We start from the raw sequence: 25699 nt of genomic DNA, 5'->3' as shown, positions 1-25699 counted from the left end.
TGGTTGGGTTTGTCTGATATTCTGATTCTGGCAGGTAAATGAATAAGTAGTGCCTTCTCACTACTTATTCATTTACACTGCCTGTCGTTGTTGTTAGTTATTTGGTTTTTAGGAGCATTAACAACTAAGGCCATATTGCTCCGGGGATATGCGATGGTCATTCCCTGACCTTTCCGCATCAACAATGCAAAGCTTCAAGAATGGATTCTCGAACAGGCAACACTTCGCCAATGGATTCTCGGCGGATTCACTGTGGATCCACAGTGGTATCCGTCGAGAACAAGTAACATTAGTCTTCTCCGTTCCGGCGAAGCGATGCATATTGGAGGTTGTGCAATATCAGGGCAACTCGTTGTGAAGGCATTCACAATATGAGATACATGAATATCAAAAACGATACCATTTCACCGACTTCGGTGGTTTACTACGAAATAAAATGATGCTTGGCACTAACTTGTTCGATTACCATTATATTGTTTAATATTAAAAATAAGCAATTTCTATATTTTAAAAACGTATTAAGTGGGAAAACGTCATTATAATAATACACACTGTATTCTTTATCAAGAACTTTTTATGCGAGAAAACTTTTTACCCGAGAAACTTCTTATACGGGAAAACAATACATTACAACATATAGAGTTGAAATTGGGACCAGAAACTAAACCTAGTACAGGGGAAAACTTATGTGGAAATTTCTTACCCGGGTTCTACTGCATTTCAATACTAGTTTTGTATTGATTCTCTGTAATTCTCGGCGTTCTCACCATTATCTAAGGTCTGTTTCGCACTATTTATTTATTTACAAACTTCTCACCCACAGGATACATAAGAAGTATGTAAATAAATAAATAACGTAAAACCATCAATAATGGAAAAAGCCTCAGCATCTTGACCAGCTGCTAGCCTGTATAATTAGAAAATTAAAGCCAATTGAAGGTGCCAACATTAAAGTTACCGAGGAAAATTACTACGCTGTCAGAGAAGTTACACGGAGAAAATCGAGTTTTAAAGGAAGTAGTAAAAAAAAATAAAATAATAATAAATCTGAGTGATTTGTACAGCTGGGAGAACGATAGGACAAAAGGTGAATTTGACAGAATGGGATAAAACTATTATATTAGGGCCACCCATAATTTCTTATATATGTAAATTCCGTGTATTCTATGGTCGATTTGCCTGTTTTGCTGGACCCCAGTTTCTGGGGGGGGGAGGAATCTTGCTATCTACGCTCGAGACTGACTAACTTAGCCACGGAGTGAAAAAAAGTCCATTAAAGTTCCTCGCCTCATCGAAGGAATTCGAACCCCGGACAGAGTGGGATAAAGAGATGTTCAGCTAGAGATCAAAAAGAGGAGATTAAGGATTAATGAAGTCTCTGACATGAAATATCAGAGTATATATGCAAAGCACTGCCTCCCCTCCTGCTTACTTTGGTTCAGACCTGGGTGGTTATCTCCAGTGCACTACGTGCTGTGTTTCTGATCTTGCACTTGGAGATATAGCCAGAGTTCCTACCAGTAATACCATAGTGAAGATGGTAAGTAGAGGATTTGGTTGTCACAGAAGACCGGACTTTATCGAAATTCGGCTTGAGTGAATTCGACCCAATTCACTCAAGTGAGGCCTGAACATCAGCATTTTAGATTCTCCCGTAGGAGCTCTAGCTGTCACCTGGAAGAATGTCTGCGACAAGCTAAGGGGCAAACAGCTGTTAATATCACGTCCGGATATACGGACACGCAGAATTTGTAGTTATTTCTAACTACAGGTACCTCGAATATAATATCAAAGACTTCAAGAAAATAACTGAGGCCACTATAGCAGAGTGTGCTCAAAAACGATGGTATAGTAATTGTACAAGCATTTGAGGCCCAAGCCTACACCAACTGGTAAATACGTTGCTGTTCTTATATTCTCTCTCTCTCTCTCTCTCTCTCTCTCTCTCTCTCTCTCTCTCTCTGTGTGAACTCTCCACCCTCAGTGGAGAGTTCGCACACAGAGAACAGTTATATGCCGTTAAGGAGTATAAACATAAAATTTATACTATAAATAATTTTTATCTAGAAAAATATAAGGAGTAAAAAATAAAAGAAATCCGGCATTATGCTTACCGCAGTCATTAAAGCAAAGGGTGTGCTTTACTCGAAAGAGAAACACAAAAGTAATCGGTGCATAATCTGAGGGTACGATAGGCTGTGGTTTGCAAGTCACCATCGGTCAGGGTAAGAGGAGACTACCGAATAATGTTAAGAAAACAGAATAACAAAGGGCAAAAAACAGATACTTCAACTAATTAATTACGATATGTATTTCTAATCGAAACGTTGAACAGGCTGACCGTATTGATCACAGTGTTTAAAGCGCAAAGCCTCAAATGTGATTATTTCAAACTAAAGTCCAAGGTAGCGGGGTGTTTGCACGTTAAAGGACAAGTGAAGACACTTAACAATTTTAAATAAAACGGATTACCATAATGAAACGTGTTTATTATGTTACATTTTAATTTTTCAGTCTTTCAGGAAACGACTCCCAATTCAGAGAGTGAGAATTGTCTCTTTTTAATCAATTTCTGAGAGAAATAAAGCACTTCTCCACCGCATCACTACAAAACGGATTAATAATTTTTCAACTATGATCAGAATTGTCAGTATGACCTTGAAAACTCAATCATTTAATGTAAACTTAGTGTTCTTGTTAATCCACCTTTTACAATTTTCTCAGAAAATATTGTACTTCTCGTTATATACGTATATATAATTTTTTAGGAAATTTTTTAAGGCTATGAGGCCACAGTATATTGCGTCTGTAAAAAATATTAGAAATGGCCACATGGTGCAAGGAAGCTTCTGCTGCACTAGCCAACAAAAAAAAATAAAAAATAAATAAATAAAATAAAAATAATAAGAAGAAAATAAAAAAATAATAATAATTAATAAAAGAAAAGGAAATAAATAACCTATGCGTTTCCCTCCGTAGGTAACTATCCAGCTGACCTTTGAATTTCCCAACACTATCAGCCTTTACCACCCATACAGGTAACTTATTCCAGCAATTTATAATTTCGCTGGCTAAAATAAAACTTCCTTGCAATCCAGTCTAAACATCTTCCCGCCATAACTTGAAATTATGGCCCCTAGTTCTAAAATTATTTATAACTGTAAAAATTTCGTCCTCATTCATTTTACTTATGCCTCTCAGAGCTTTAAACACTTCAATCAAGTGCCTAGTTTCCAAGCTCTGAAACTCACCTATTCGAAGTCTCCTCATATGGACGCCGTTTTGCCGAACTCAACAGGCGGGTTACTCGTCTTTGGACCCCTTCAAGAAGCCCAATGTCTTTCTTTAATTTTCTGCCTCATCACTTTTAATACCGATGATGAATTAACCAGTAACCACTAAATTAATACAAATACATTTACTATGCAGTTAAAATTTTACAGATAATTTATCACCGAAGCCATTTTGGATTTCACCTGAAAGGACGGTTGAATACTCAGTGCTCAACATCGGTCTTGTTTCGTTACATTGAAAACTGGACGAATTCAGTGAATGAACAGTGGATAAAAGTGGCCTCGTCCAGCTGTTTAGAACTTGCGCCCACGTGAACTACAGAAATGTTAGTTTAGTTAACAGAAAGGAGATAGACCATAAGGTCTATCTCCTTTCTGTAAGTCACTTTGCCTTTTTTGCCGGATATTACACCAAAGTTCCCGTAAGATAACTGTGATCTTCCTTTTAGTGCAAGAATTGTCAATATTCATTTTTAATTTTTTTTTTAATTATTATTTTTACAATTGATCTCATACTATTTCCGTGTTTATTTGCTTATTTGTTTTTATTTAAATCTGTCCAAATCAATTTTTGGGACTGATGCAAAGAACTTTATACCCCAAAGAAAATAAGTCCAGCCAAACTGGGTACAGCGGTAACTAATAATCTGAGGAGAGTGAGGAGTAACAGATCCAAGTGTTCTATGGTCCTCTGTCTGCTGAAGAGAGAGGCGTTTCTAATTTATAAATGTAAATCTAGTATAGCCAAAATGGCAGCTAGCTACTGCGCTGCAATTTGACTATAATACCAGCTGATTAAGCATAAAAATCGCGTGAATCACAAAAAGTTCACTGAAAGCGAATCCCAGCAGCTCTTGAAGGTCAACGTAGTTAGCAGCACGGTCATTTGCCAGGTGAAGGGATCTTGTGACGATCTTATAAGGCCTGATGAGCTCCGTCCTCTACTCTACTGCTCCCACAGTTAAAAATGAGACTCCTCCATGAACGTTTTAAAATCGTATACAGACTATTTTATTACAAACTACACTGCGTAATAGTATCAACATTGCTCATGGCACTATGCATAATGTTACTTGATGTTATGCAAATATTAATTGGTTATATATTATTGCATTATTCACGTTCTGTATATACCTTTGGAATTTTTGTTATTTGATCTGTTCATAGTATACACGCCTCTAGCCTGTTCACGATGTGAACCAATAAGGTAATAAAGCAGATTTTGATGATAATAATAATAATAATAATAATTATTATTATTATTATTATATCGCGGTGTTGAGACCAGCTTCCCCGCAAACTCTTTTAGGCGGTGGTACTGTCTTTGCCGGGACTCAGTTCTGGTCTTTTTCATCATTCTTGGGAGGAGGAGGAATGCATACAGTACTTAAAGAATACAGAATCCATACAGAACTCAGAATGAACTGCGCACCGAACGCCGTTCCAGTTCCTCACAGGCATCGGTAATGTCACGTGTACACTTGCTTATTAAAAATTAGATAGTTTATTAACGCGTCTCGTTTCGCAAAATTTTCCATTTCGATCCCCGCGTAGATCTATACGAGCATGATGAAAGTTTTCTTTTTCATTCTCTTTAAATAATTCTTTTTTTCGAGGCATTGAAATAAAAGTGCAATAGGTACACCGAGCTAGGGTAGTGTTCCCCGCATGAAAATTATGTTTTTACTGTAGTTCCATTATCATAATACATACTATCTCTGTGAGCTCTATGAAGGATCGATACAGTTCTCAGTTTCAAACTAAATAGTTGATAGTTGCTGCTGCCAACGGTCGATCCGCTTCACTGAAGTGATATTCTAAAACGTGATTATATGTCTTGAAAAATTCTTCGCAATGATATATTCGGTATTGTATACAGCTTTACTGATTTTAACATTTCTGTACTTTTATTCGTCCGTGTTGTTCTCAAGACATTCGATTGATGGGAAGTGTTTGAACAATCGAATTACAGTGACAATATCAAGGATGTTTGGGTTTGTATTATTCAACTCTACTATAAAATGTTTCACTGGACTTGAATTCGTTTATATGAAGTTTCCATAAATCCAATATTAAATTATTTGTTTTACCTTTCCAACTAATAATAAACCTGCATATTCCGAGTTTTCATTATTATATCTACCCCTTTAACATTGCGATTATTTGCGAATACTTTCTCTAAAAGCCTCTGTTACAATTCATGGCCTACAAGAGTACTCCAGTAAGCTACGTTTTATTTTCCGAATGTTCGGGCTTTCAGTCGAGCAAATCAACCACGGAATTTACGCACAAAATAATATACTGACGCCTCACAATCTTAGTTGCTTTGGCGCTTAACACGTACACAATCCCACCAAAACATTGGAACACCCGTCTGATTGCAGGAAGGCGTTATTATATCTGTTCACATTTTATTTCAAATCGATTTGATGCTATGAAAAATACTTACATACTACTTCTGCGTCAGAAAACCCAAGCTGAATTATCAACAGGGGAAGCAGGAGAAAAAGACATCTCGCGAAGAAAAGGATCTGAGAGTTGAAGTTATTCTCGATAGTAGTAAGGCTGCAAGGGCAGCACGTCTGTTACTGCCAATGATGTTCAGTAATTTGCCAGTGAAGATAAAGAGGTCTCGAAGTATCATTTCAAGAAAGACATCGATTTCCTTGAAAGGTTTCCAAGTAGAGAAATAAGTCTATTGTGGCTGCAAAGAGATACTCATACAGGAAGAGAAGACTCCAATTCTGTGAGCAGCAAAGATTGGAAACTAGACATTTGGACAAAGCTTAACGACCGAGGAATATATTCTCTAAGATGAAGCAAACAAAGGGGTATGATATAAATTTAAAAAAAGAGGACTGTAGACTGGATATACGTATACAGTATTTTTGCTTGCATACAGGAAACAGTAAGTAATTTGCGAATAAAAATACTTGGCTGCAGTTTCAGCAATAATACGTGGTAAAAAAACAATTTGCTTAACCAGTCTGTTCGTTGACTGAAGGAAATTAGCTGAATTCCTTCCATTCAAATTTATCCGATTACGGAGAAATATATATAAATATAAATCTCTGTTGGTCTCTTAGGAAAAGACAATGAGGAAGTGGGTGAACGTCATGGAATCCACGAAACGTCAGATACGGATACTTGATACCTTTTCAATCTGCCAGCATAGGCCTGAATGTGGACAGAAGTTTCCCTGCATCAGTATCAATTTTCCGTTTCTATAATAAACAACCCCACAAGTAGTTGAGAGTTCCTCCTTTATTCACTTGTTCCTATCCTCCCCACACCCGTGACGCCATTTAGATCACAACAAATATGGAGGATTTCTTAGTTGCGATTTCAAAATGAAGTTAATTATTTATGGCAAGGTTCTGAAATATAGTTTCATGAAAATACTGATTACGGCTGCTCAACAAGCATACCTGACAATTATTTAGGGACGACATGGCTAGACTAAACCAAACGGCGGCTGTAGCCGAGTGGTCATGCAACAGGGTGCATAAGTATATGTGCTTTGAGTAACCGGGGTAGCTTTGTGTAACAACTGTATTTAGCAGCCTGCATGTATCTTGTGAAATTTTCTGACCGTATGGTCGTCCCGAGTTTAAGCAGAAAATTTATTTATTTTAAACCCTTCTCAAATATTCGTAATGGGGAAGGTCTCAAAAAGACGTTCTTAATGTCACATTAAGTGCGAAAAAAGTCATCGTATATACGGATCTCGGTCTCATGGATGAAACATTACATTTCGGCATCACTCACTTCACTCAAAAAAGAAAAACTATACGTCCCAATTGTAGAAAATCCACCATGAGTTTACTGGATACCAAAAATCTAACACTGGCCCTCTAAATATATTAAAAGAAACACTGAAAATAAATTAAAAATTGTCATCCCTTTCTACGCCTCTCAGATGTGATCCTCGGACACACTCATCATTAAAAAGTAATTCCAGGGAACTGATTAAGCAACTCTTTCACCATCTGTAGATCAATAATGTATGGCCCCGAGGAAAATCTAAATCCTTCAAGAGAACCTTAACCCACTTGCAAAGCTATTCACCAACCACTCATCTTGGATGCTCCCAAGATCAATGAAATCATTTCAGGTCGAAGAAATCTCTTTTCAACAGAGCGACGCAGGCCAACACCTTAGTTTGGCACTCACCAACCTCGTCTAACTCAGAGAGAGAGAGAGAGAGAGAGAGAGACAGAGAGAGATCTCCCAGGAACTGCAACAATATTTTTAACATTCTGAAAACTGACCCGGCAATCTGATCGGTAATAAGAAATACAGACGGCAAATCCTGGAATACTAGTATCGTAGCACCAACGTAAGGTGAAATTTGGATAATAATAACAAATGTATGAACGTGAACAGTCATCCACATCTGTTTTTTGATCTTCCTAAAGGCGAAAGTTCTAAACAGCTGTACTATTGTTGGTGTAGTTACCGGTGAATCAGTGACTTGCGACCATATTATTCGGCTGCGTATTATGTCTATCCAAGTGTGTGTTCAAGATTGAATTGCATGTTATGTGAAATTTCTAAAGTTCTCGACCAAACAGGACTTCAGAAATTCCTCCATCCATAGAAAGAAATCTAACCCAGACTTCTCCAAAACAGAAGCCACTATACCGTTGAGAGGACTAAATTAGCATAACGAGAAAATCAACGCATACTACGAAATACACACACGGTTTCTACGTTTCCAAGAAACCTACAAACCAAGCCAGAAAATAATTTAAACATCAAATTACGCTAAACTATCCTCTAAATCTTAATTGTAAAAAATGTTATTGCGTCTACACTATTATCGAGAACGTATTTGGACACCTCAACCTAGAAAGTAATAGTTAGTTCTACAGGAATCATGGAAAGTAAATGGCAGTACGAGTTAAAAGTAGGATATAAACAGAACAGAATCGAATGAAAAAAGAACTTACATCCAATTCGAAAGAGGTCTGATAGCATTTTGTCACATAGACGGCATGGCTATGACACAACCTATATTACACATTTGTCATTTCCATCGTGGGAAGGTCCATTCTGCACACAGCCCACCAAAGAGTGCGATATCCGAAATCAACCATAGCTAACATCATGAGCCAATGGAAGACAGAAGATAAAGCGACCATTCATCCCAACACATGTATACCAACATTAATTACCCTAAGATAACGTCACCAGTCGAAACAAACAGTGAGAGAAAACTCGAAAGGAACCTAAATTTGACCAGAGAGAGAGAGAGAGAGAGAGAGAAAGAGATCTTCACAGAATGGTGTCCCACGCTGGACATAAGTCACAGAGCAGCAATGTTACTATCTCTATTGGTCAGAAGCAGTGGAAATTGAGACATTAACAGAACGCCATGTGGATTGAAAAATCGTGCTAGACAGTCCAGGCATCAGAAAAACGTATATGAAATTTGGCTAATAATAATAATACTGTACCGACAATGAAATCCAGTGATTTAATTGATCCAGTGCAGTATACAGTGGCGGACAAAAAAACTGCATCACCTTAAAAAAAAAAGTAACAACTGTAGTGAAACGTATAAGATATTGTTTGATTACAGTCATTTTGTTTGTAGCAAAGCAAAGGTATTGCATCAGATAACGCTTCTATTGCATCAGACAGTAATTGTGCTGTATTGCATCCGCCGTTTATATAAATACGGCGTTAGAAGGGTATATACGCTCATTCGTATCCTATTTTGCGGAGATGTAAGCATGGCTCCACATGTTCAGCTGACACCAAGAAAAAATACAAGGGTAGCTGTTGCTCTGTCCCAGGAAGGGCTTCCTAAGAGTGCTATGGCTGATAAAATAGGCCGCCACCAGCCAACAGTATTCAGGGTGCTGAAATTAGAGCGTGATGTGAAGAGAAGACCTGGATCAGGCCGTAAGAGAGTGACTGCGCCTTCATAAGATCGATATTTTAAACGGCTATGCCTTCGTAATCGTCATGCTAGTGCTCCTGATCTAAAACTGGATTTGAGATGGACTCTGGTGTTGAAACAATTGCACGAACTATCCAACGGCTTTCGGAGTGTGGTCTGCATGCCTATCGGCCCAAGAAGAAGCCTTTGTTGACCCAACAAATAAGAAAGCAGCGACTTGCTTGGGCTAAATCGCATTTTTCATGGACAAAAGAGCTTAGGGACACCGTCACCTTTTCTGACGAATCGAAATTCAACCTGCATGGCTCGGATGGGAAGCGATACGTCAGAAGACGAAAATCGGAGGCATACCATCCTGACTGCATAACAATGAGCGTAAAGTTCCACGGCCGCCGGTCAGATGGTCCGGGGATGCATAAAAACCAAAAGGTGGGGCGGGCGAATTAAATTTATTAACGGAACGGTGAATGCAGAAACCTGCACTACATTTCGAACATTTCTGCAACCCACAATGCACCGCAAAACACATTATTTGCAAAATTCACAAGTGATGCAGTTTTTTTATCCGCCACTGCAAGATAACCGATGAAACCATTAATGCAGCTGTGTTGGTGACATTTCGGACTATTCTTTGAAGTGAGGCGTTTATTTGTAACTGGTATGACAAGTCTCGGTGTCATAAAGCACGGTAGAATGATGGTTTGCTGATAATGTGGTCAACCTGCCTAGATATGAATCCAAATGAACATCCGTCGCATATTTTGACACTACAACTAACAGCCTTGACAACCTTATGAAAGCAACTTCATTGCTTTCATAAGGTTGTCAAGCAGAGCGCTAGCCACACGGACTTATGAAAGGACAAGTTCCAGTCTCCACGCACCAAAATCTCGTAGAAAGTGTTTCTCTCGTGTTACGGTGCGTTAAGACTGGAATCTTGATATTAAAATTTTCATTTTTCAAACCGGGTGTTTTTTTTCATTTAGTGCTCAAGTGGAGAACGATGTAATTTGTTTTAGCACGTGCTTGAATTTACTATTTCCTTGTAAATAGGGGTTAAAATATGAACTCGAACTGTTTTACTTTCCATGTAGAACAGAGGGTCCTGCCAATCGGACGTCCAAGGGGGAGTGAGACGTGGTTCAATAAATTGAAAGGAATATGTAAATTTGACCACCACTGACTTGTGTCGTGAAATTTTCGTTTCAGGAGCGTTATCATTTTTACTAAGCAGGTTGGTTAATCAATACCTGTGATCAAAAGCAAAGCCGCTTACTTGGGGAAGGAATGAAACTGTCCCAGAAACCGGCGTAATAAATTATATATTTTTATTTATTTGTTTATATATCTGACTGGTCTGATAGGCAGAACCATTCAGTTAATAGCTAGTTTGTTCGGGGATTTATAGGCAACTATGGCCATAGTGCGCCATACATATGGTATAGTAAATAGCCAAAACCTTACCAAAAATCAGTGTTCAACTGGTGGCACCTCGAAATGACACAGAAAACGTGCTCATAATTACGGCTACCGAAATACTAGTGAGCGCGAATGGCTGCAAGTCGATAAAAAACAATTCTGAGATTCAAATTTCTGTCTTTATTTGATAAAACAATATTAAGCATTTCAATTCTTAGGTTCATTAGCGTAGTATAAAAAACATTATGGGAATCCTATAGTCTCGAAACTTTATTAGATATGTTAAATAGACAACTTGTGTAGTCAAGACCCGCTAATATTTGTAAAATCGGACAAATTTCCGGTCTGGACTACACAAGTTGTGTGTCCAACATATCTTAGGTGCATTCGAAAAATTTCCCGAGATTTGGATTCACCTTAATTGTTTTAGTAAAACACGATATGAATTCAACAGACAAAACTAATTTTTTTTTTCTCAATAAACGTTTTCATTTTCCTCATACTAACCTTTCTATACGTCAGAAAATACTGAAAATGTGGGGGATGCGATTTTATTCGAGCTAACTTACTAAGTGCAAAAATTCATTTCGCTCAGTCGACTAAATTAGTATTATAAGAGTAACTGCATTTAATTTAATTTTATTTTTATACAAAACTTATTATATATTTTTTTATAAAAATTGGGAACTGTATTCATAAAACTTTAGTCCCGTTAGCATATTAAGCAAAAGCGCCTACTATCTTCACCATGTCCGTCCGCATGCAATAAGTCGGCTCCCAGTGGATGGATTTTCGCAAAATTTGGCTATTTTAGAAAGATCTGTGGAAGTCTTAAAATCGGACCAATAGAACTCCAGAAAAATATTATTGCTTCTTTTCCATACACAGGCTATGCATGTACTGCATATTAAAGCCGAAGCACTGCATATTATTTGTTACCGTGCGCTGACTGAAATACGTTTTACATTACGGTATTAAAACGTGGAGAGAATATTACAAATAGGAGATGTGTGCGGTGGAGTCAAAATAATCACTTTTACACATTATTACTTAATCAGTTTGTAATTCACCGGTAACATGAATTCGTTAGTACTTTTTATTTCTATTAATCGGAGAAAGTAAATGAATTAATTTAAGAAATAAAAAATTAACGCACTACGTACATAAACTATTTATTTATTCAGATCGGTATAATGTGTTATTATTTTCAAGTAGTACCCTAAACAAAATTCTGAAAAACACCAGTGGGAAATGCATTTTATGAAAACTGGCATCTTACGCATGCGTATACCTATTAACCAGCCACGGTTGTCACTAAGATGCATTCAAGTTCGTTCATTGTTAACGTTCCAATTGTATTTCACCCTTCGGCTGGACGCAGCTGATGGGGAAATCCCTCAAGTGTAAGGATTTACCTTAAAAAGGCATCCAATGCTCAAACTAATAATATGCAGCAGCCTTAAGATTCGGAGCTTCTTGTGTATATTTGAACCCCACAGAGTTCTCCGCGGATCCACTGAATTACACTCGCATCTGTAATAAGTGAACCACACCCGAATCCGACTCGCACCGATGGTTTCTAGCAGCAACCGAACCCACAAAACAAAAGGGAAAAAAAAAAAAAAATTAAATGATTAAATAAATTAAATTAAATGACGTATTAAGAAATTTTGCCTTCAAATTTCTACATAATAATGCAATACAGTTCCTTATTTTAAATTAAAATAATCAACAGTCTTACTATTTTACTGTAAATAATAACAAACAAATTAAAAATAATTAGATTAAAAAAAAAAAAAAACCAAGATATGTAAACGCATTCGCTTGAGTGCGTCCTGTGGTTCAAAGTCGTGACTGCAAAATACGGTTAACGATTGTATAATTGCAAATAAAATTGTAAACGCCCCTGGCCGGTCGTTCCGGAGTATAAACAAAAGAAGATCGGTTTCGGGATTCAACTGTACTTTTCCTTCTTGGATTCAAATGCATCTGCGAAGAACTCTTTCAGTGTTGACAGGAATGAATCCCTCCGGTCTCTCCACGAATGTATTTGGCAAAAGGCGGATCCAACGAAACTCGTGTACCCCGAAATGTCACCTAATCTTGACCCCTACGAAAGTGAATAAGATCACTCACGCAAATCGCAGTTGACAACAACCTTGGAAGTACGGGTACGGAGTGCTCACTTTGCAACCCAAATTACAGCTCTGATTTAAAAGTATAATCTGGGGTCATCAATTTTTCTTAATTACGCGAATACAAATTTCTTAAAAATAATGTTACCTACCAGGGGCGTAGCTACCGTATAGCAAAAGTAGGCAAAGATTAGGGGCCCTACTTCACCAGGGCTCATAAACAGATGAAAGTAGGGGCCGCCCCTACTACGCTAGGGCCTATAGACAGAAGCAACATGTAATGAAAATATTTTCTCACTGAGCACTTCAACGATGTGATACATCTAAAATAAGGAAGCAATTCTAATTCTTTTCGCCAAAACATAACAGGCGGTAGTCTTTATTTTGCTTTTACAAATGCAACTTTGCATAGTGATCAGACACCCGTTCGGATAGTGTGTATATGCGTCACATCGTATGGTGTTCGGGATTCTTTACTTATGTAAACTCTAAAAGGAAGGGGATGATTCTGATTGGTCCACTTGATATCGATGGGTCGACTGTTGATGATCCTGCTCAGATAGCAAACAAACTGAATGAGTATTTTGCATCTACATTCACACATGAGGAGTTATTAAGGTTTGAAAATGGCAGAAGGTTATCAAATTGTAGCAGGGTGCGTAACAATTTTGTAATAACTGAGAGCAAAGTGGAGGAGAAATTGTTAAAGTTAAACATAAGAAAGGCACCTAGGGTGGATGGGATCTATCCGGTTATATTAAAGGAGGCAGAAAAGGAAGTAAGCAAACCCTTAGCAATAATTATGAGAGCATCCTTGGACTCAGGGGAGGTCCCCACAGACTGGAGATGTGCAAATGTATCCTTAATTCACAAAGGGGGATCGAAGGGTGACACGAGTAATTACAGACCAGTTATTTTAACTTCTATTCCGGGTAAAATAATGGAGTCACTAGTTAAAGATGCATTGCAGGATCATCTAGACAAGACTGCAGCAATAATTCAGACACAGCATGGGTTTGTTAAGGAAAAGTCTTGTCTGACAAATTTGATAGGATATTATGATGTGGTTACAGAGGAACTGGATGCAAAAAATAATTTTGATATCATATATTTGGATTTCAGGAAAGCTTTTGACACTGTTGCGCATGGAAGCCTACTGTACAAATTGGAGCAGAATGGTATTAAGGGTAAGTTGCTACAAACAATAAAAGAGTGGTTGAGTGCGAGAAGACAGAGGGTGGTAATAAATGGGTGCTGTTCCGCGTGGACTAATGTTATTAGTGGAGTCCCACAGGGTTGGGTGTTCAGTCCACTGTCGTTTTGTATATTTATCAATGATATTGATGAATGTACATCAGACGTAGGGTCGAAGTTTGCAGATGATACAAAGGTTAGCAGGGTTGTTAATGACAGTAATGGCAGTGTGCTACTGCAACAGGATCTAGAAAATTTGGGCAGATGGGCTGAGAAGTGGCAACTGAAGTTTAACCTTGACAAACGCAAAGTACTGCATATGGGTAGAAGTAACCCCAGAGAAACGTACCAACTGTGTGGTACTACACTTAAGGTGGTAGAAAATGAAAAAGACCAGGGAGTAATTGTGCAATCAGATATGAAGTTTTCTGAGCAATGCAGACAGGCTGCCAGGGCAGGTCATGGGGTTTTGTCAATGATATATAGGAATTTTGCTAGCAGGGGAAAAGGAGGTGATTATCCCTCTGTATAGGCCACGCTTTGAATACTGCGTACAGGTCTGGAGGCCTCATTTTAGGAAGGATGTAGATTTGCTTGAGCGTGTACAGAGAAGGGCAATAAGATTGGTGAGGGGAATGAAGGGATCCTCTTACCAAGAGAGGCTAAAGTTCTGCAAATTGCAGCTGCTGGAGACTAGGCACCTGCGCGGTGATCTGATTGAGGTGTATAAGGCCTTGAATGGGTTGAGCACGCTGAATTCTGATGGGATCCTGCCACTCGTTCAAATTACGAACCTAAGGAGGCATAAATTCAAATTAAGAAAAGACAGATGTAGAATAGATGTGCGGAAATTTGCCTTTAGCTAGCCGGTGGTTAATTGCTGGAAAAAACTTCCATCTGTCGTTGTGGAAGTTGATAGGTTAAATAAATTTAAGGAGGAACTGGACAAACATTTAGAAGGAATGGTTGTGTGAATTTTTTTTTTTTTTTTTTGGCTGATGCTCCATAAGCTCATACACTTACTTTTTTGCATCACATGCCACTACTACTATTCTCCAATTTCAATTCAAGTCATTATCAAAACAGCGATTGACATACAAAAATGTATTTGTTTATTACCTAATTGTATTTAAAATATAAACTTTAAAATTAAATTAATAAAAATTTTAGTTAAAAATGGATGAAAAGAAAAAGGGAAAGCGTGGAGCCTAAAAAAGAACAATGAAGAAAGCAAAAGAACAAGCAGTCAGTAAATCACCTAAATTAGATAATTTCTTTACAAAACACAGTAATGAATTATGGCCAGAAGGAGGTAAAGAAAAGACCAGTATTGAATCGGAAAATGTGAAAAAGAATGCTGCTGGTGTAAATATATGTGCGGATTATTTAAACCAAGCAGGGTCATCAAACGAAAACAATTCCACAATCACAGATATGCCTTCGTCGGAAATTAGTATTGAACGCACTGCACCGTTTATTCCCTCAAGCGATCTTGGAGAATACGTGGACATCGACATTTCCGATGAAACAAAAAGAAACATTACGAGTTTGTCACCTCAGAGACCTAAAGGACCATTTCCAAGGGATTCTGAACAACAAAATAGAAGTTTTAGTGACACGTACTACTATTCTACTTCAACGTACGGTCGAGTTCCTCGTTTGTAGCTATGCTACTCACGAATTTTAGATGCTGCATATTGCCAACCATGCTGGCTGTTTTCAAATATTAAAAGTCGGTGGCTTTCAGGACGAGACTGGAAAAATCTATCTTTTCGGATAAAAACTCACAGTGTTTCTCAACATCATATCGAGGCATGTGCTATACATGAAATGTGGCAAAAGAACACAAAGATTGATGAAGATCTTGAGGAACAAATAAGATACAGATCCTCATTTTGGAAAATGGTACTAGAACGGTTATTTCGGATAACGTTTATGTCGGCTAAAAATTCTTTAGCATTTCACGGTCATTGGGAAGGATTTTCGGAAGGCGGCAATTTTTTATCGCGAGTCCGTTTACTTTCCTACTACGATGACGTAATGAAACAAATTATTAATAAGCCATCTGGTTCAGTAACTCATTTAATCCCCACTATCTAAAATGAGTTAATAGAATGTTTAGGTACCAAATTAACAAAAGAAAAGTATTACACTCAAAATTAATTCAGCACCATTCTATTTACTAATTTTGGATCTCTAGATCTCACAAAAAAAAGAACAATTAAGCGTTATTGTACGACATGTTCACATAATTCGCGACGAAAATGAAAACTCCAAAGATTTTGAAATTTGTTTTTTTTTTTTTTTTTTTTTTTTTTATGAGAACCCCAAACACGAGAGGTATTGGAACCTATAGTACTTAGTACCGTGCTTGGGTTGGAGGTTGAAAAGACGAAAGAAGATATTTGTTGACATTGGACTTGAACTTCTGTAGATTGTAATTTTCAGGAAATACGTATGAAGGAAGGTTGTTCCAAAAAACGGCAGTTGAATGAATAAACGAGGAAGATGAAAAGGAAACGTTTTTAGGATTCTATGACACGAATGATCATTCCGCAGAAATGATGACGGATAATATAATGAAAATATTACGCAAACAAAATATTCCCATTGAAAAATGTTATGGTCAGGGATATGATGGGGCTAATGCCACGAGTGGGGTTTATAATGGTGTGCAGTGACGCATTAAAAGGATCCAATCAAATGCAGAGTATATTCACTGTGTAAGTCACAATTTAAATTTAGTTATCATAGATAGCGTAAATTGTTGTAATAACGTTTCATAATTTTTTGACGTTCTTCAAATTTTGTATAATTTTTTTTTTTTTTTTTTTTGGAAATAGTACAAAAAGATGGGATCTTCTTTCTAAATTTACTGGGGAATCTGAAGTTACATTAAAAAAACTCAACCCTACTCGCTGATCTGCTAGATTACAGTTATTCTTATCAAAACTAAAGAACTAAAATGGTCTTGGGCAGGAGGACACATAGCTCGAAGACATGATGACAGATGTACTAAGAAAATAACAGAATGGTATACCCAAGAGGAACTAGAAGAAAACCTGGAAGACAAAGGCGGAGATGGATAGATGAAATTCATGAGTTTTTGGGTAGTAAATGGATGGCCAGTGCTCAAAACAGAAGGAACTGGAAAGTTGCTGGAGAGGCCTTCATCCTGCAGTGGATTGAAAATGGCTGATGATGATGAACAACTGTGAAAGTTCGTTTTGTGGATATTATAAAAGCTTTGACAGAAATGAATCTTAAATCAACTAAAAAAAGCTGACCGAGACGAAGCGCGTAGAATAATGAAGAAGCAAATGATGACATTTGATTTTATTTTCATTTGTATATTTTTGAATAACGCGATGTGCGAAATTAATTATGCTTCAAAAACTCTACCGAACGGTGATATAGACCGTGATGAATGTACTTCTGTATTGGACCGAGTCAGTAAAAATTCTAAAAACATTCGAAATTCATACGAACAAAGGACATATTTTTTTACTCTCATGAAATACGAATCTGAGCAAATTGCCACGGAGTTCGCGGTACATCCCAAATTTGAAGACGAACGACAACGTACAACTAAAAGACAGTACGATGAATTAGCCTCAGATTTTTTTTTTTTTTTTTAATAATAGAGATCAGTTTTTAAAATCAGTGTTTTTTACTATGTTTTAGACAAAATTATAATACAAATTAAAAATCGCTTCAAAAGAACGAAGTTAGTAAAACATTATTTTGCGATACAAGAACCGAAAAAAAAAAAAAAGAAAAAAAAAAGTCAAATGGTGATATATTAAGTGAGGGTGAAAATCTCATAAAAAAGTATTCATCTGTGCTCTCTCTCCCCAGCTGCCCATTCAATATTGTAATTTAATCACACTCATTGAACAAGATTTATCAGCAGACATGTCTATCAGACAATTTTTTTATTTGTTAATTTAAAAATATAGTGATAGAAAGTGACTTTTCAGAAATACAGTATTTACTTTATTTCTGTTATTTTTTACCCTGCCGCATTTAGTAAATTACGAATAATAAAAGAAATGCTATTGGTCAAAGTAGAGTGTGTAAACTTGCAATGTTGGCTGTTGGGCATAAATATGCCAGTAAAATGGATTTAAAAGATATTATTAATGATTTGAAGGGTAAGTTGCTAAAATGGATAAAAGGGTGGTTGAGTTGGAGGGGACAGAGGGTGGTAATCAATGGATGCTGCTCTTCGTGGATTAATGTTATTCACGGATTAGTGGAGTCCCACAGGGTTCGGTGTTGAGTCCACTGTTGTTTTTTTATATTTATCAATGATACTGATGAAGGTATATCAAGATTAGTGTCGAAGTTTGCAGATGATACAAAGGTTGGCAGGGTTGTTAATAACAGTAATGGCAGTGTGCTACTGCAACAGGGTCTAGAAAATTTGGGCAAATGGGATAAGAAGTGGCAACTGAAGTTTAACATTGACAAATGCAAAGTACTGCATATGTGTGGTACTACAGTTAGGGTGGTAGAAAATTAAAAATACCCGGGAGTAATTGTGCAGTCAAATATGAAGTTTTCTGAGCAATGCAGACGGGCTGGTCATGGAGTCTTGGCAATGATATATAGGAATTTTTGTAGCAAGGACAGGGAGTCGATTATCCCGTTATACAAGGCAATGGTCAGGTCACACCTAGGATACCGTGTACAGGTCTGGAGGCCTCATTTTAGGAAGGATGTGGAGTTGCTAGAATGAATACAAAGAAGGGCAACAAGATTGGTGAGGGGAACAAAGGGATGCTCTTACCAAGAAAGACTTAAGTTCTGCAATTTGCAGTGCCTGGAGAGTAGATACCCACGAGGTGATCTGATTGAGGTGTACAGGGCCTTGAATGGGTTGAGCACGCTGAATTCTGATGGGATTCTTCCGCTTGCTGAGATTACGAACAAGCGGGTATAAATTGAAATTGAGGAAAGACAGAGGTAGAATAGATGTGCAGAAATTTGCCTTTAACTAGCGGGTGGTTAATTGCTGGAACAAACTTCCATCTGTCGTTGTGGAAGTTGATAGCTTAAATAAATTCAAGGAGGAACTGAACAAACTTTTAGAGGGAATAGTTGTGTGAATTTATTTATTATTATTTTTTTTATTATTATTTTATTTTATTATTAAAGTAGATAAAGTATATCTACATCAAGAAGAAAGTATACAAAATTCATATGAAAAAAGGATTAAAGGCGAAATAAGTAAAACATCGGAGAGAGAGAGAACAAATAGAAGAAGAATGGAATAATATACAAAATAAACTTCAAAAGATAGCAAAAGAGAAACTAGGACAATTCAGGAAAAACTATAAGAAGAGAGGGGGATAAAGATATGGAATGAAGAAATAGCTAAAGCAGTACAAGATAAATATCTTAAATATATACAAAACAGGACAAGTGAGAATGAAGAAATATATAAACAAGAACGCAATAAAACTGAAGATATAATAAGGAAGGCTAAAGCAGAGTGATGGAATAGATTTATAAGCACAATAGAACATGATGTTCAGGTAAGACAAAATTTGGCATATAAAATGATGAAACACTTGAATAGCACAGAGAAAGACACTTCAGAAATAAATATAATAAAGGAAGAACAACGGAAAAAACATTACGAAGAATTGTGGAAAGACCACAACATATTAAACAGAAGAGATACAGTTAGACCCAGTTAGTGATATAGATCGATAATGAAGGAAGAATTGGAAAAGCTACAAAAATAGGAAAGTAGGAATGGATGGTATAAATGCAGAACTGATCAAATACGGAGGAAGTTTTTTTAAAAGACAGGATACTAAATTTATTTAATAAATGTTGGGAACAATATAAAATACCAGAAGAATGGAAGAAGCAAAAATTATTTCAATATTTAAAAAAGGTAATAGAAATGATACAAAGAATTATAGAGGGATTAGCGTACTAAATACAGTATATAAAATGTATAGCAAAATAATAATTAATAGAATTAAAATTATCACTGATGAAATATTAATAGAAGAACAGGCAGGATTCAGAAAAGGAAGATCATGTACAGATAATATTAAAACAAATAATAGAAAAGAGAAAAGTTTAATATACAAACCGATTTATAATTTATAGATTATGAAAAAGGCATTTGATCGAGTAAACAGACGAAAACTATGGGATATATTGAGTAATAAAAGATACCCAAACCTTCTTACCAAAATAATACACAGTTTATATCAAGGAACAAAATTAGTAATAGATACAGGTAATAAATTAACAGAAGAAAGTATAATAAATCAAGGAGTTAGACAGGAATGTAGTTTGTCACCAACGCTGTTTAACATCTATATCGAGAATATGATATGTAAATGGAAAGAAGAAATTAATACAGGTATATATTTAAATACAAAGAATAGGATTAATACACTGTTATCTACAGATGATCAAGAATTATTCAAGATAGTGAAGATAATTTACAAAGAGCAGTATTTAAATTAAACCAAATAACAGAAGAATATAAAGCTAAAATATTAACGATGAAAACTAGAACAATGGTTTTTAAAGGGAAAAATACGGTGAGAACAAAAATAGTTATACACAATAAAATATTAGAACAAGTAAAACATTTTAAATATCTAGGATGTGATATAACATATGATATCGAAGAAGATACGAACCAGAAATTGGCGAAATTTCATAATATATGCAGAACAATAAAAAGAACTCTGGCTAAGAAAACAAGCAAAGAAACACAATTGAAATTTTACAAAGTAATGGTAATACCAACACTTCTTTATGGTTCTGAAACATGGATACCGAAACAAAGACACATTAATAGAATAAAAGCTGAAGAAATGAAATTTTTAAGATATGTTAAAGGATGTACAAAATTAGATAAAATACCAAACGTAAATATTAGAAAGGAATTAAAGATTTACTCAATTAACGGAAAAATTATAGAATACAGACAAAGATGGAAAGAACATGTAGAAAGAATAGAAGATAATAGAATAATAGCTCTATATGTATAAGCTAATTCCTAAATTAGCTTATACATATAGAGTAAAAGAAAAAAGAGACAGAGGAAGACCAAAGAAAAGATGGGCAGACCTATTCAAGATCAGAACAGGCAGATCGCCTAATCCATGAAGGAAGATAAGATAATTATTATTTATCATTACTTTTTTTTTTTTTTTTTTGCTAATACGCTTGCTTCCTTGAATCACATGCCTCTATTACTATTTCGCAAATGTAGAAGCGCAAAAAGTAACATTCTAACTTTTTTCGTAAATTTATTAGTTAAAGTATAATTTTTTTATGTTTGTCAAATTGCATTTAATAAGTAGTTTTATGTTTTAATATTAATTTTAATGTTTTTGATGTTTGTAAAATTATAAAGAAATCGTAAATAAAATACATATTTATGTTATTAAAATGATTCAACATTTTTTATATTATACCTAATTAAAATAAGGGGCCCAAAATGATTTCTTGCCCAAAAAACTTAAGTTACGCCACTGTTACCTACATTAATTACGTAAAGAAAGTGCGTGAATAATTCAAGTTAGTTTAGTAATGAAATTTGAATTAGTCACGCGGTATACACACATTAAATATATTATTATTTCAATTATGCAATGCAGATATGCGTCATTTCATAATTAATCAGCGCATTACTCATTTCGAAATTACAGTGGCACTTTAGACAAAAACTAATCAAAGCAGTCACTTTATGAGTTAACTACATTCATTTCGGGTATTATTTATGAAATTATTTACATTCTAAAACTGAAACCGCACCCGACCCGATGCAGGGTCCAGCAGTAAAGTTGCAAAAAAATGAGACACGAACTTGAACAATCAGAGTTGCTCAAGTTGTCTTGGTGGCTCTTGCGCCATGAAAGAAGGCTCTTTCATTATGTACGATTTATGAAACTAATGTCACTTACTGTAGAAATAACATGTGCGATTATATGCAGAATGTTGCTATTAAAAGGCGCTCTCATCTATCTTGCTTATTTTTAGGTTTTGTTATTTGCTGTCCGGGCATTTTTTTTTTATATGGGCGAAAATTTTTGAATTTGTTTTTACATTAAGTATTACCGTTTACATTTCACTATTTTTTAAATTTTGCCCAAAATCAATCCATTTTTTTCCTCAATGGAAAAGTTGTTCTCGTCTTCGATTCTAATTTATTTATTTATTATTTTTTTAAAGAAGGAAAACAAAACAAACACAAAGGTTGCATATGATGTTCACTCTTTGGTACATACTGCGCAACTGTGTACAAAAGCTGTGCAAGATCACTGTCACATCTCTTCAAGCCACATCCCTTGTGTTATTATATCGATAATATTATTATCTCTTTCTTCTTCTTGTGGTACCCCCCCCCCCCCCATCTCACGACGGGTGCTGGTACCAGGTGCGTGGGGTAGTTGTTATGTCCAGTTACTACCATTGATCGAGGAACTCTGACTAACCTACAAGTGTTGAGGATCACGGCTTTCTGGAGTTCCTTATAGGTAATATTATTATTATTCAAATAAAAATCTGTCTGTTCTTTTTATAAGACCACCAATGAAGTTTTAGACAGAAATGAGGACAGAGAACAACTTTCCCACTGAGCAAAAAAGCAATTCATTAAACAAACTATAAATTTTGAAACCGTGAAATTTAAATGGTAATACTTAATCCAATTTCAACATCAAATTCAAAAAGTTCTGCCGAAATATGACAAAAACCTGAACTTAAGAATTAGCGGGACAGGCCACGGCGCCTTTTAATTTAAACACCCTGAATGTGCATAAAGCACGGATGGTTTCCCCTCCTCCTTTTATGGATTAACAAATTTTGAAATACACTGTAGGCGAATGTCTCAATGTACAATATTATACCTTGACACATTTTCCCAAAGATACAGTAACTTTGCGAAAAGCCTGAATTCTACGGCCCGAAGTCCGTTTATGCTTAAAACCACCACAACTGAAACCAAGGAATTTCTCAAAGGATTGAAAATTTCAAATTTAAAAAGACAAAGTGGCAAAGACAAAGGAAAAGGCAGTAAACGGACCATTCTTGTAATCTGTTGGGGGTTACATGATTTTACTGGAATTTCCACCAAAGAAAAAAAAAAAATTCTTAGGATGTACGGCTCAACTTTACAGGCTCGAAAACTTTTAGATATTACTCTTATTTCGCTTGAATACTAGTTTGCGTAGATTGCCATAAAATAGGATGGCTCGAATTTCCTCAGCTGGTCACTGTTTGAATTAATGCAGAGTGTTGCCAAACGTAGAACGCCCAGCTGCAAAACACAATCACCTCTAAAAGGTCACCTTCGAAGAACAAAAACCGAACCATTTCGATCACGCATTTCGGTGTTATACCAGCGGTTAGGGGCTCGGCAGCCACATCACTGCATGATGAAGAACGCTTTATTTCGAGGTTCGCGGATATTTATACACTTGCACGAGGTGTGTGCAGTTCAAACATCGCTTCAAAGGAGGGGTAATGTGGGCAAGGGATACACACCATTAACATTGTCTAATGGCACACGTGCTCCTTTAGAAGTCGGACACGTGAATGGCTCTCTGTGTCATGCAAAGAAAAATAATGTCTCGACAGGTGCAAACCGATCTCGAGGGTGGTTGGAGTAAGAGCAGGAAAAATCGTGCACACTGAGAAACATTTGTGAGGGTGGATTTTCAAATGACGTCACTATTACGGCATCCACACAGACACCCCATGTCACCAGCAGTGGATGAATACTCACCTTGCATCCCATCCAGAGACAGACGAAAGTCTCGCGATTCTCCTGAGTCTGTACATGACACTGGCGGATATGATCGATGAGATCGCTGCACGAGGCGGTCTCCGATTGGCAGTTAAGCCACTTGCACGTCACATCGGGGGCACTCAACGATCCCTGCGTTTCCGATTCCCCCACCGACCTACAACCATCGGATGGGGACGACGCGAGGTCATTAGTTGAGGAACACTGCGATCTGAGGTCGGGTTCCACCTCACCTTCGACCTCCGCGTTGTCATCACAAACTACGGCATCAACATCGTCAAGGTCATCCAGGGGACTGACTCGAAACTTAAAGTGGCCAGGTTTGTCGCTGGGTGCGCCGTTAGGGCAGAGGGTGAAGTTACTGTCACAGCCACATAATCGAGCCAGGGTCGTCGTCGTGGTCGTAGTCTGACTGTCGGACACTGTTGGACCGCTGGTGTCGCCGTCTGGTGAGAACTGTACAGGAGACACATAGCCATCCGGAGAAGGACACACTAACAGAGATTTCGTAGGACTTGCCCCAAGGCCGCTGTCCTCGCTGTCTCCCCGAATACTGTCAAAATGGTGACAATCCAACAAGTCGGGAGGGAGGGGCGGCATCGGTTGTGGGGTCCTAGACCGAGGGGACAGCGGCCTCTCGGGAGAATATGGTTCCGAGACGCTCGTCGTGTCGCTGGCGTTGCTGCATGACTGGCATGAATCCCCGCTGCTGACGGCCACACTGCAAAGAAGAAAAGTCAATTACTATACAGTACTGATACTTTGTATAATATCTATTGCAAGATAGAGAGAATTTTAAAAAGTAGCAATATTTTCTAACTACAAGCTAGGAAGTATCTGGATTGTAAGATTGGGATCTTACAGCTCCAGAAAGAAATAATAAATTTGTAAAATTTTGAAATTTATTATATATACTAAACAGACAGGGTTAAGCAAATTTCTGTGGCTGTTGTTGTTATTTGGTTTTTAGGAGCATTAGCAACTAAGGCCATATTGCTCCGGGGATATGCGGTGGTCATTCCCTGACCTTTCCGCATCCTCCGTATTTGATGGTCACGAGCTCGAACCCCGGTCTAATCAAGAAGTGTGTGCTACGCACTGCTGCTCCTGCCTACCTCGCTACGGAAGCGCCCTATTTCTTTTGCGTTTCCACAGTTGTTTGTTTCTGTTAGAGAGCGGATTAGCGCTGTAAATGGGGGGGGGGGGCTGTTCTGATTAAAACTGAACAGCAGTGTCAGTTAGAAGCCATTCTGTTTACGGTAAATAGCAGACCAACCTTTCTAAAGATTGAAGAAAGTGAAAAAAGGGACACTGCCCCCTGCAAGAAAGGGTTAGGACTCCAAAGAAGAAAGGCCCGGAATTGTAGAGCAAGCCAAGATTTGATATTATAGCGCCGAATAAACAGGCCGACTCCGAAGTGCGCTCTTATAAATTTCAAGTTCAAGGGCAGTCACTTCAAAAAGGCGTAACGAAAGGGGTAAGGGAACAAGGGCGGTCAGAAGAAGTGTTCCAGAAATTTCTAAGCATCCAAATGTCCCCACCACGACTAAAGGAGTCCGACCTACCAGAATGTGGGCCGAGACAACGGAAAAATAATTGGGCGAATAAGAATAAAGAGAAATTAATGGTTCATCCCTCTTCCCTCTTTTCTTTACTAATCGGTCAAGAAAAGGGGGAAGAGGGATGAACAAAAAGGAGAAACAAGAGTGAAATGGGGTGAGACAGAATTTTTGGGGAGTGAGACTGGTTTTGGAAGATGTGTGGTGAAATTTTCGGAGGACGGAGATTTTTGAAGATGGGAGTGAGAACGGGGCCAGCATAGTGGGTATTAATAATAGTACAGTGAGGGGAAACGATTCAGAAGAAAATCGGCTCGAGTGGCATAGATAGTTGCAAGAAAGTCCACGGAATGGCCAAAGCAGCATCCCAGAAGCAAAACCCTTGTATTGTGGAGAGAACC

General features: G+C 37.2%; 1 protein-coding gene across 1 annotated transcript in view; it reads right to left on the bottom strand.

The window, feature by feature from the left end:
* LOC150082413 (uncharacterized) overlaps positions 1 to 25699 on the bottom strand; it is a 430465-nt gene that overhangs the window by 30199 nt on the left and 374567 nt on the right. The window contains exon 2 of the mRNA XM_090380514.1: positions 23719 to 24460. Coding sequence (XP_090236640.1) covers positions 23719 to 24460 — 742 coding nt within the window. The remainder of the gene's footprint in view (positions 1 to 23718; positions 24461 to 25699) is intronic.

This window comes from Mastigoproctus giganteus, chromosome 8, assembly GCF_048544385.1.
Source record: "Mastigoproctus giganteus isolate SK-2022 chromosome 8, ASM4854438v1, whole genome shotgun sequence".
Taxonomy (NCBI): domain Eukaryota; kingdom Metazoa; phylum Arthropoda; class Arachnida; order Uropygi; family Thelyphonidae; genus Mastigoproctus; species Mastigoproctus giganteus.
Note: the sequence above shows the minus strand (reverse complement) of the source record. Positions and strands in the feature narration are given on the sequence as shown.